General features: G+C 49.2%; 1 protein-coding gene across 1 annotated transcript in view; it reads left to right on the forward strand.

Annotated features, from left to right (window-relative positions):
* Positions 1 to 12,198, forward strand: part of cacna1ha (calcium channel, voltage-dependent, T type, alpha 1H subunit a) — a 61,680-nt gene that overhangs the window by 510 nt on the left and 48,972 nt on the right. The window contains exons 2-5 of the mRNA XM_076266726.1: positions 1,275 to 1,408; positions 2,088 to 2,185; positions 7,363 to 7,516; positions 9,309 to 9,651. Of these exons, the coding sequence (XP_076122841.1) occupies positions 1,275 to 1,408; positions 2,088 to 2,185; positions 7,363 to 7,516; positions 9,309 to 9,651 (729 nt within the window). The remainder of the gene's footprint in view (positions 1 to 1,274; positions 1,409 to 2,087; positions 2,186 to 7,362; positions 7,517 to 9,308; positions 9,652 to 12,198) is intronic.

Here is a 12,198-nt window from a genome sequence, read left to right on the forward strand (position 1 = left end):
AATCATAATGTAAAATCACAGTGAGAATGTTGCCATCTTACATGCATAATAGAGGGGGAGGGGAAGTTAGTTGTCAGGTTTTACCTTGTGGGCATACCTTAATTAGCTCATGTATATGTATATGTAATATCATCCATCCATACATATTCAGCTTCAGGTCATTTAGCTGCAGAGAGGATAGGGGTCATCGCTAGGTCGAGCTAAGGCATCTCAGTTTAGGGAGAGAGTCTCTCCACCTCTTTGTACCTCCCGTGCCTCAACCTCTTTCCTAGGCATGGCCTGCAACTCAAACCAAGACCTTCCCCACACCACACACATCGACACACACACACACACACACACACACACACACACACACACACACACACACACACACACACACACACACACACACACACACACACCACAAATGCCTGGCCCCGGCTCTTCCTTCGTGAGGGGCTGTGGGAAAATGTGCAGCTCTGGAGGCTGTGCCAGGGGGGGATCAGGATGATTTAGGAGAAGGGTCATGGAGGGCACAGGCAGGAGGGAGGAGAGAGAGAGTGAGAGAGGGATGAGGAGAAAGAGAGGAAGGGATGAAGAGAGAGAGGGAGGAAGAGAGAGCGGAGGAAGATGAGGGAGAGAAAGAAAGTGAGATGGAGGGATGAGAGAGAGAGATGAAGGGATGAAGAGAGAGAGGTGGAGGAAGAGAGAGCAAAGGGAAGATGAGGAAGAGAACAAGAGATGGAGGGATTAAGAGAGAGAGAGATGGAGGAAGAGACAGTGAGGGAAGACGAGGGCGATGGCTGGCTGAGACTGACACACAGAGCAACAGCAGCCCACTTCTCTCCAGCAGCGTCCTCCATCTTGTCTTACGGAAACTCCTTCCAGCGGAGCGGCTCCTGTGGGAATTCTGGGATATTTTCTTTTCCCCTGGACATCCTTGCCAGCAACTTCCACATTCTTCCATTTTTACCCACACACGTCACGAGTCCCGTGTGCTCCGTTAGGCAGCGATTTCATGGGATAGTGGGAGCTCAGGGCTCGTTGCTCTTGTCCCCACCCACCCGAGTCGCTCTGCCCAAGGGTCCGGCGGGTCGATTGTTGTGGACGACAGGATTAGTCGCACGTTTTAAAAGCGTTGCTGCCGGCAAATGCTCTCTCTGCGTACACTGCATGCCTGCTCTGGCCACAGCACAGTCAGGTGCAAATGTGTGAACTTGTGTACTCTCTCTTTCTCTCTCTGTGTGTGTGTGTGTGTGTGTGTGTGTGTGTGTGTGTGTGTCTGCTGACAGGCATTAGACGACTGCATCTTCGCCTTCTTTGCCATAGAGATGATCATGAAGATGGTGGCCTTTGGGATCTGGGGATCTAAGTGTTATCTGGGTGACACATGGAACCGCCTGGACTTCTTCATCGTGATGGCAGGGTGAGGGACACTCAAGCCCCTGTGGGCTGTGGGCCACTGCTGTAATCCTGTCATTCACTTGGCACCCCATGCTACACACACACACACACACACACACACACACACTCTCTCTCTCTCTCTTAGATACACACACACACACACACACACACACACTCTCTCTCTCTCTCTCTCTTTCTCTGTTAGACACACACACACACACACACACACACACACACACAAACACACACGCCTCTTTCCCGCCAGCTGTAAGATGGATGAAGAGGAGGAGAGATGTGTCCTGTGTGTACTCTGCATGCTCTTGAGGATGTGAGGGAAGGTTGTTTCCTCGGCTACGCGACCTTCAGTATCTGCTGCAGTCTCAGTGTTGTGTGCAGTAAGATCCTGATCCTCCCTTCCCTCCCTCTTTTTCTATCTATCTGTCTGTCTGTCTGTCTGCCTCCATCTCTCCCTCTTTCTAGAGAGTCAAGTTGCCTTTTCCACTTGTGTGGTGTTGTTTTGTTGCACAGTGAAAGGTGTTGTTCTCTGCTCTCACTCTTGACTTCCTTATGTTTAGGCTTTCTGTATATTTCAAATAACATCCTCTCTGCACTGTGGCCTCTCTCTCTCTCTCTCTGTGTCTCTCTCTGTGTCTCCATCTTTCTGTCTTCTCTATCTGTCTCTTTCTCTCTCTCCCCTGCAGGATGATGGAGTACTCACTGGATGGCCACAACGCCAGCCTGTCAGCCATCCGGACTGTGCGAGTGCTTCGGCCCCTCCGAGCCATTAACAGAGTCCCCAGTAAGTACCCCTTCCTCCTCCTCTTGTGTCATGTTCCCCTCTGATCCATTAACAGAGCCCCCAGGATGCACCCTCCCCCATCCCCTTGCACCATGTCCGCTTCAAGACATTAACAGAGGTCCCAGTTAAGTAGCTATCCTCTCCACGTCCTTCGCATCATGTCCTCATCTCAAGCTATTAAGGGAGTCCCTGGTAAATACACATGTCCACCCCCATTCCTGTCCCTCACATGGTCACGTCATGGTTCGGTATGTCCATCAATTCGGAGATGAGCACAAATAGATAGATAGATAGATAAATAAATAAAGAGAGGGGATCACAGCTGGGGTGTGCCACTGGAGAGACATGCATGGATAGACAGCATGCTGTGGGCGCTACGGAACGCAGCACTCTCATGCTGGGCTGCTACGGAAAAGTACTGTACCTCATGCTGCTAAGCTACGGTTAGTTATGGTGAGCCCCCTCGTGCTGCTAAGCTAGGGTTAGCTATGGTGAGCCCCCTCGTGCTGCTAAGCTAGGGTTAGCTATGGTGAGAGCACCCTCATGCTGCTAAGCTATGGTTAGATATGGTAAGCACCCTCATGCTGCTAAGCTATGGTTAGATATGGTAAGCACCCTTGTGCTGCTAAGATATGGGAAACTACGCTAAGCACCCTCATGCTGCTACACTATGCCAAAGTACGGGGAGCACCTTGTTGCTGCTAAGGTATGGCAAACTATGGTGAGTAGTGAGCAGCCTTGTGCTTGGCGGCTAGCCGTGTGGACAGCAGTGTTAGCTGAACTAGAACAGGACGCCTGGCCTGCTCCAGGGAGAGAGTGGGAGGGATGGATGGAGACACAGAGGCGTTGGCTGCGGGTAATGCATCCACTCACCTAGTCATCAGCTCACCTGGTCCATGTGTTTGGCTGTGAATCAAAGACAAAAACAAAACGGCTCTCCATCAGCTTGAGGTGAAAAGAGATCAGACAGTTGTTTTTCTTCTCCATGTTTTTCACCATTAACCCCCCCCCCCCCCTCGCCTCCAGTTTATTCTCTCTCCCCTGTGTGTGTGTGTGTGTGTGTGTGTGTGTGTTTATGTGTGTAAGTTTGTGTATGTTGACAGATCATGTGTCCCTGCATGTCAGCCATGGTCTTTTTGTTTTCTTTCTGTTGGCCGGCACGGGGCAAAGCGTAGATTTAGCGCTCCGTTAAGCCTGCCGCAGCGTATCTGCTTTAATGGGGCTGGGTGTTGCACAGATGGGAGCGCGAGATAGAATGATTTATCTACTCTAGTCTCCTACACGGCGCAGGGAGAGGGAGAGAGAGACCACTGGAAGTGAGGGTGAATGATTGAATTACAGCATCGCTTTGGGTGAAAACCACCACTGTGTGTGTGTGTGTGTGTACATCCTTGTCTGCGTGTGGTCCTGCTTCTCACCTGCAAAGGTAATTTATACTCTGATGTATAAATGTGAAGTCAGTTCTAGAGCGGGGACTTAAAAGCTGTTAGTAAGAAGGAAATTGAGGAAGAGAGGGAGAAAGAATAACAAAGAAAGAAGCCGAACAGAAATGAGAGGAGAGGAGGAATATGCTGAAATGATGGAGCAAGAGAAGAGACAATAGAGAATGCCAGAGAAACAGGCAGAGAGAGAGAGAGAGAGAGAGACAGAGACAGAGAGAGAGAGACAGACACAGTGAGAGAGTCACGTCATGAGAACAACACCCACTGCTTCCTTTTTCTGGACCTTAGGATAGAACACCATCCCTCTCTCCCTCCACCCCCTCTCCCTCCATGCCCCAGGGAGCTCATTACACGTCGCCCTGGCTGCATGGTGGCTCCCTGGAAGAAAGAGGGAGAGAGAGGGTGAGAAAGATGGAGAGAGATAGAGAGAGACAAAGATAGAGAGAGAGGAGAGAGAGAGAGAGGGGAGGGTGAGAGAGAGAGAGATGGAGAGAGAGGAGAGGGTGAGAGAAGTTGAGAGAGGTAGAGAGACAGAAACAGAGAGGAAGGGAGAGAGAGAAACAGAGAGGAAGGGGGAGGGGTGGACGGAGGTGAGCCAGGGCTGGCCAGAGAGAGCGCCTCTGCTCCTGCTGTCTGCTCCTCGCTCCCCTCTCCTCACCACGCACCTATCCTAACAGGCCCATTTAAGGGCCTCTGGCCTCTCACTACATCACACAACCCTAAATTACACCCGCTGCACAGAACACACACACACACACACACACACACACGCACATCAGAGAGACAGAGAGAGGTGTTGAAAGCAGCAGGGTTAGCGGAGGTCAGCGGGGCCTGTGTTGTGTATTGTTTAACAATCCACTGCAATCGGTCTGGCTCTCTGCAGGGCTCTGCACACCTTGCTTTCAGGACTGCTGGTGGTCCTCTCTGGAACACATGGACAGAACAGCACTGAGTTCCCAACATATCAATTATGGCACTGGGGCTTTTCGTCTTTTAGCGATGGCTGTTTGTCTTGGAGACAATTCGAGGTTTTCATCTTCCTCACCTCGTGGTGCTGTTGGCAGCCGGTGATGACGACTCTTGCCGGGCCTCTTCCTATACCTTCAGATGGAAAGGCTGCGTGGTGGCCAGCGCTGGTACTGCAGTCCGGTCATTCAGGGTTAGCGAAACGGCAGCTGAGTCCCAAGCGGCATGGCACAGCAGAGCCCCCCCCCCCATATTCCCCTGTCTGTCATGGGGCCTTAGCCTGACATGCGATTAGAGAAGGTGGCGGGAAAATGGACGTTTCGCAGTCAGCCACTCAGCACTTCTCTTGGTCTCATCGGAGAGCGGGGGTCAGGTGCATTTTATTTTCTCTGTCTCGGTCTTCCTGCAGGCTGCCGACTCGTCTGTAATAGCAGCCCGGTCCAGAGCAGATCCCTCCCTGGGCGTTGTTCGACCAACAGAGAGCGCATTCTTCAAGCGGCTTTTGTTTGGTCGGAATGCTCCGAACTGTTCAAATGTTGGTTTGAGAACGGGAGCGGGAACGGAAACGATTCTCTGTCGGTGGAAAAAGCCTCAGTATGGTGATGGTGTTCTCACGTGTTTGTGCTCTGCCTGCCTCTTGTCATATGATGTGACAGGCTCCGAGTGTCTCTACTCGGCTATATTTATGCGTGTTCGTTTGTTCTTCTCCCCCTCTGAACTTGGCTGTGGATGATGCTCTCCTGTGGCGCTCTACCACCACCGAAGCATCAAAGATAGATTACTTCCACCAAGCGCAAGCAAGCAGCACAGCTCAGAAATCAGTCAAACAGTGGCTTTGTTTGTCAGTGCTGTGAAGGAGGGATGGTTGATTATTATCATTGCGTGAAGTTATTGAGTAACTACATCACCTATGTTGGCTCTTGCCATTGCCCCTTGGCTGTGTTAGAATACTGAAAACATTACGATGCAAAAGGAAGGAGTGGGAGTGTGTTATTGTCATCAGGATTTTGTTCCGTGTGCATGCTCTTCTGGATGGAAACTCATGTGAAAGACAAAGGTGCCTTTGCTGGCTAAAACTGTCTTGCATTATTCTATGCCACTCCCTAGACATAAACATGCAAACACACACATACACATACACACACACACACACACACACACACAAACACACACACACTCATCCCCTTTTTGCCTTATTGTTCTCCAGTGCTCCCTGGAGAGATTGTATTCCAGTCTTTTTTTGGGTATTTATAAGCATGCTTGGGCATGGGTATTTATTTGGGGTATTTATAAGCATGGGTGGCATTCAGGATGTTGTTTCTTATGTTATTCTTGCTCTCTTTGTTGAGCTCTTCTCTGCATCTCCCCCTTCATCAAACATGGCCTGGGTAATAGGGAGTCGCTCTCTCTCGATGTATTACACCTTCGTGTGTGTGTGTGTGTTTGTGTGAGGTCAGGGCGGTCATTTGTGCTTATGTTTCTCCCTGTATATTCATACAGTTTTGAGCTCAGCTCTTTCTTCAGTGCTCTAAAGGAGACATAAAGTTTAATTTGTCGGAGAGATCAGCTTGAGCCGTAGCTCGCAGCGCTCCTTGATGGCGATACATTTTAACAGCGCAGTATTTTCTTGTTTTGTTGGGGATCTGTGGCTGTCCGTAAACGTAACAGTCATGCGGGCCCTCTGGCCGAGAAACGCATTGCGCTTAGTTAGCCACAAAGATGGAGTCTCATTGCTTTCTCAAGCATTGCTGCTGCAGCCCTGTGTGATTTTTCAAACGCAAAGGCACTCATTTTCCTTATCAGTGGCAACGGGGGGGGGGGGAGTGGGAGGGAGAAAAGGGGGGTTTATTCGCTTGTGCTTAACATGCTGATGACCATTAAAATGTTTGTGGAAAGGAACTAATTAACTCCTGTGAATGATTCGTTATCACCCATGTCACATGTCAAAGATGTCAGAAGGAGAATTCATGGGCCCCATCAGGATTTATGTTTATGGTAGGGAGGTTGGGGGGGGGGGCATTAAGATGTTGGCTGGGACATCTAGTGCCGCACTTTAGTTCTGCAAGGCCAGCAGACGGTGATTTGCCATGGTGCTCATTAAAGCTGTGCTAGATACAAGCCATTGAGTTTGTTTGTTTGTTTTGTTTTTTATTGGATGCATTTTTGCTTTGCCACTGATATTTGTTAGACCATAACCATTGTTCATGACATATTGAAATGCCAAACCTGCTGGAAATGTTGGCCTTTTTTGTGCATTGCCATTGTAAGAAAAAAGAGAAAGATTTTCTCTTCTCCGGATTGATACAGCAAAGTGGTTTATTCCAGTGTAAAATGGTAGAAAAGGTAGGTTCAACCTATGCCTGCCCTCGGCATATTCTCTGGAGTTCTCTCTCCTTCGTCCTGTCTGGGTCAACTCCCTCGTCTGCGTGAACTAACTAAAAGTTACCAACTCAAGTCATTATATGCTGGTCTCAATGCAAATTAATCTGGCTTCTACCCAGATAGCCTTTTGTCCTATGTATATGATAATTGAGTTAACCTCACACCTTTGGCTGGGATGGTTTTCAATGGCTTACCCCCAAAACCCTTTCTATGATCGTTGGTGTTTCACACCTCACCTGGCACCAAACCGTCTGGCCTGCCATCAGAACATCAGAACTTTCTTGGTTGGAGAAAGGATATCACTCATACAATCGGACAGGATTCATTTCTTACACCATATTCCTTTAGTGTTGATGATTGCATTTCTCTCTCTCTCTCTCTCTGCAGGTATGAGGATACTGGTAACCCTTCTCCTCGATACTCTGCCTATGTTAGGCAACGTCCTTCTCCTGTGCTTTTTTGTCTTCTTTATTTTCGGCATTGTCGGGGTGCAACTGTGGAGTGGGTTGCTGAGGAACAGGTGTTTTCTGGCAGACGAGAAGTAAGTATTCAGGGCCAGAAACTCTACCTCACACTCCCCCTCTCCTTCCCTTCCATCCCCTCTCACCCTTTCTTTTCTCCTCTCTCCTCTTCTCATTTTTCTTCTGCCCTCTCCTATTTTCTCCTTTTCTCTCTCTCCCTGCTCTCCTCTCATCCTCTCACCCTCACTTCTTCTCCCTCTCCCTTCTCTCATCTTCTCTCTCCTGTCCTCTCTACTCTACTCCTCTCTCCTTTTTGATCTCTTCCCTCCTCTCCTCTCCCCTCCCCTCCTCTACCTCCCTCCTCTCCTCTCCTCTTCTCTCCTCTCCTCTCCTCTCCCCTCCCCTCCCTCCTCTCCCTGTGTTCTCGGGTGGAGGCCTTTAGTCAGGCCACTCTAACCTGATTGGAAGTGGCAGGCACGGGTCGCCGGCAGCAACGGCATTTCATTCGCTGATGGATGTGTAAACTGAACATCGCACCGAGACAGGACAACAATGCAGCGCCCTGTGCACAAAGTCAAACAGAGCAGGCCACAGGGGGCAAACTTTTATACAAACTGCAATTTATGTGTTTGTGTGAGCGACAGGAGACACCAAATGGTACACACTCTTAGAAAAATAGGCAGAAGCAGTGATACACACACACACACACAAACACACACACACATGGACACGTTCAACTGTTTTTCTAAACACACACACACATAAGCACACACAGACACAAGTTGTCACACACACAGACTCACACAGAGTTCACCGAACACAGAGAGTTGACCGAAACTGTTTCTCGATGTAATGGAACAGATGAATTTACTCCTTGCATTCTTTGCATAATCGCCACTGTGCCATGATTTGAATATGATGGGGAAGGAGGCAGCAGCAGCAGTATCGTAGAGCAACAGCATCAGTGGCTGTTTATCTCGCCCGGCTCACAGCCAAAGCGCTGCTGAACTCGGTGTAGTCAAGCTGCAGGGGGCTGTCACATGTCAGGCTCCCTGGTTGCAGACATGCCTCTTCCTCCTCCACCTCCTCCTTCTCCTGTACAAACAGCAGAGCTTAGATGTTTTCTTAAAAACAACAACCATAGCAACCAGTTCACAGGACGGCAACATTTTTATAACGGTACATTTACAAATTGCTGGATACGTTTTGAGATAATCACATCCGTGGGGGATGCCTATTCTTCTGTCTGTTTGAGAGAGATGTTTATCCATTATATTTACACTGATCACCTGTGCCAGGATAATTGAGAGATTTATTTTCCGGATTGGTTTGCGGAACAACTATTAAGGCTTGTTACGGACTAAATTGTGTTTGGCACTGGAATGTTGCCAAATGCAATTTGGCCCAGGAAGTGGCTTCATCTGTGCCTAGCAGAGCAGCGTGTGTATGAAATATAACCTCATAGGCTCTCTTCTCTTCTCTTCTCTTCTCCTATCTTCTCTTTTCTTCTCTTCTCTTCTCTTCTCCTATCTTCTCTTCTCTCTTCTCTTCTCTTCTCCTATCTTCTCATCTCTTCTCCTATCTTCTCATCTCTTCTCTCTTCTCTTCTCTTCTCTTCACTTCACTTCACTTCACTTCACTTCACTTCACTTCTCTTCTCTACACCCCTCTTCTTTCTTCTCCTGATCCTCTCTTCTCTTCTTTTGTACTCTCCTCTCCTTTCTCCTCTTTTTCTCTTTTTTTCCATTATCTTCTCCTTTCCTCCCTCCTCTTCTCCTCCCTCTCTCTCTCTTTTCTGTGTGTTTCCTTACACTCTCCATCATCCTCTCACCTCTCTTTCTCATCTCTCTCTCTCTCTCTCTTTCTCTCCAGCCTGTCTAATCTGTCGTTCCTGGACTCCTACTACATGGACGAGGAGGGCGAGGAAAGTCCCTTCATCTGCTCCTTGCCCAAAGACAACGGCATGCAGCACTGCACTGATGTGCCTGCCTACAAGGAGCCTGGCAAGGAGTGTCAACTCATCCCGCCGCCGCCATTCCAGGCCCTCGCCAATCTGGGCGCTGGCCTGGCCATGGGTGCGGGCATGGGGGGCAGTGGGAACAGCTGCATCAACTGGAACCTGTACTACAATGTGTGCAAAGCCGGGGACAAGAACCCGCACAATGATGCAGTGAACTTTGATAACATTGGATTTGCTTGGATTGCTATTTTCCAGGTAGGTCTGACTGGAGTGGTGGTGGTGGTGGGGGGGGGGGTATTGTGTGTTTGTTTGTAAGAGTGTGTGTGTGTGTGTGTTTGTGTATGTGTGGTAGGAGTAGCCTGACGAGCCAGACCCACATTAAAATGTAGGGTCTGGGCACTCACCGTTCGCAGTGCTCAGTCCGAGGGGCGGGATAATCGGTTGTCTTTCAAATTCCCTCTGCACGCAATAGGACAGCGCTGAGTCCCATGCGTTTTCCCACCAGCGGAGCTACTAGTTGACTTTTGCCAACTTAAAACAAGCTTAACTCGTGTCACACTGTTGGCCAACAGCAACATCCATCTTCTTTGTTTTCAAGTAGCAGGGAATTCAAGCCAAACCGTTGCAACTCTGCCATCAATCATTATGTTAAGCCCGCCTAACGAATCTATACATGATTTGATTGGCCTGATAGAAGTTTAATTTTTCGAGCTCACAAGCCAACGGAGAGTTGCTAGACTAGCCCTGGAAGCAAATGTAATTTGCTGCCGCTAGGGTGCGTCTAGATTTCTAGGCTATGGTAGGAGCGTAACACTGGACTGCTGTTATGCTGTTGCCCCCCTATTAGTGTGTGTGTGTGTGTGTGTGTGTGTATGCATGTGCATCCATGTGTGTACTTTGCTAAGCAGTGCTGCAGTAATAAGCTTTATACCAAAACCAAGGTGGGGCTGTAACGGGGCCCCCTGTTGTAATCAGTTGCCTCTTCACACTGTGCTGCTCTGAGTCACATTCAATAACCATGCGTTGGCTAAATCTGTCACACACACACACACACACACACACACACACACACACACACACACACACACACACACACACACACACACACACACACACACATATATACAAACAGGACACACATACACACCCACACATACATACACATACACACACACACACACACTTCTTAAAGATTGATGTCCCTGACCCTAAGGTCTGATTACACAGCACTTCTCTGTCAGACACCAGATCTGACATACTCATGGTGGTGCCTGTGTTTTTGCAAAACGGAAATAAAAAAGACCCTTGGGCTGATGATGGCTTGTTGTACCCAGTTTCACTGCCGCAAGTTTGCTCCTAAAAAAGAGAGTCTTGTTAGACAAGCTCCATGCACACCAAATAATTAATCGTCCCCTCCCCAAACAGAGTGAGTGAGTGTGTGTGTGTGTGTGTGTGCGCGCGTGTGTGTGTGTGTGCTTTAGATACTCTGAGGCTGACGGCTCTGGCAGAGCCACAGAGATACGCGCTCACTTTTTGATCGCTAAAGAGGTGTCACTTTCTGTCGATGAAACTTAAACATTGAAAATTAAGCCACAGCACATTTCAGAAATACTGCACGATTTCTGTCTCTCTCTCTCTCTCTCTTTTTCCCTTTCATGCTCCTTTTTTCCCCCTTTTCTCTGTATCAATTCCTCGCCACCGTGCCGCTTATCCAGTCAGCCCTCATCAAATCACTGGTATCACAACAGCCAGCAGCCACTGCTCCGTCCGATCCAATGAGAGAGCTTCAAACAGGAGGACCACATTCCTAATGCCTGCACAGCTACAGAGAGAGAGAGAGAGAGAGAGAGAGCGCGGCCGAGGCAGGCAGTGGCTGTGTGCTATTACAGTTGACCCCTGGTGACCGTGTGATTATGGGGGGTCACTGGCTCTCGGGTCAGACTCATTACTGGGGTCACGGCAAGCGGGGTAGGGGCTGTGAGGGTGCACCATATTGCCCTATTACACACACACACACACACACACACACACACACACACATGCACACGCAAACACACGCACACATGCACACACACACACACACACACACACACACACACACACACACACACACATGGAAGCACAAACACGCACATACACACTCACAGTCCCCCAGGCTAATGGCAGGGTACAGTGTGCAGTAATTTAAGGGGAGGGATGCCGTGCCTTCACCCATGTAAACACAGGAGCACGGCAGGGGCTGGCTTTCATTAACCCCAGAGCAGTGCCCCTACCCTCTCCACCATCACCACTACCATCCGGCCGATAGGGGTGAGTTGGACTAGGAAGAATGTTGTTTGGGTGGGAGATGAGGGCATATAGCGGAGGGGTGGGGGCATTTCTGCAGGAAGTTGTTACACTTTCAAAAGGGATTGACAGGCCGGAGTGTACAAGCTGATACCCAGTGTGAAGAGAAGAGAGAGCGAGAGAGCAGCCTCGCAGCGAAAATACGCAACCCTCCAAAATGAGTCTAATCAAGCCAAGAAAATGTCTCTTCTTCACACACGGTTGCCTCGGCTCCAACAACACAGTTTCCTCCAATCAGCAGACCATGATGACTACTTTTTAGCACTTTTATTTGTCCGTTAAGATGACTCACCAGAAAAGTCTGGAAAGGCGGGAAAAGCCCCTGAGTCTCTGGACAGTACTCCACTCTAACTGTCACCGGATCCCCGAGACCGTCTCCAGAAGCTTCCCCCTGAGGTCCTGTCACTGTACGGAAGAGGGGGATGGCAGGAGTTCAAGCAGAAAAACTTTCAGTCT

This window comes from Alosa pseudoharengus, unplaced genomic scaffold, assembly GCF_046254945.1.
Source record: "Alosa pseudoharengus isolate Yale_2024_CS ecotype anadromous, Long Island Sound unplaced genomic scaffold, YU_APseudo_1.1 YU_APseudo_1.1_scf_4, whole genome shotgun sequence".
Taxonomy (NCBI): Eukaryota; Metazoa; Chordata; class Actinopteri; order Clupeiformes; family Clupeidae; genus Alosa; species Alosa pseudoharengus.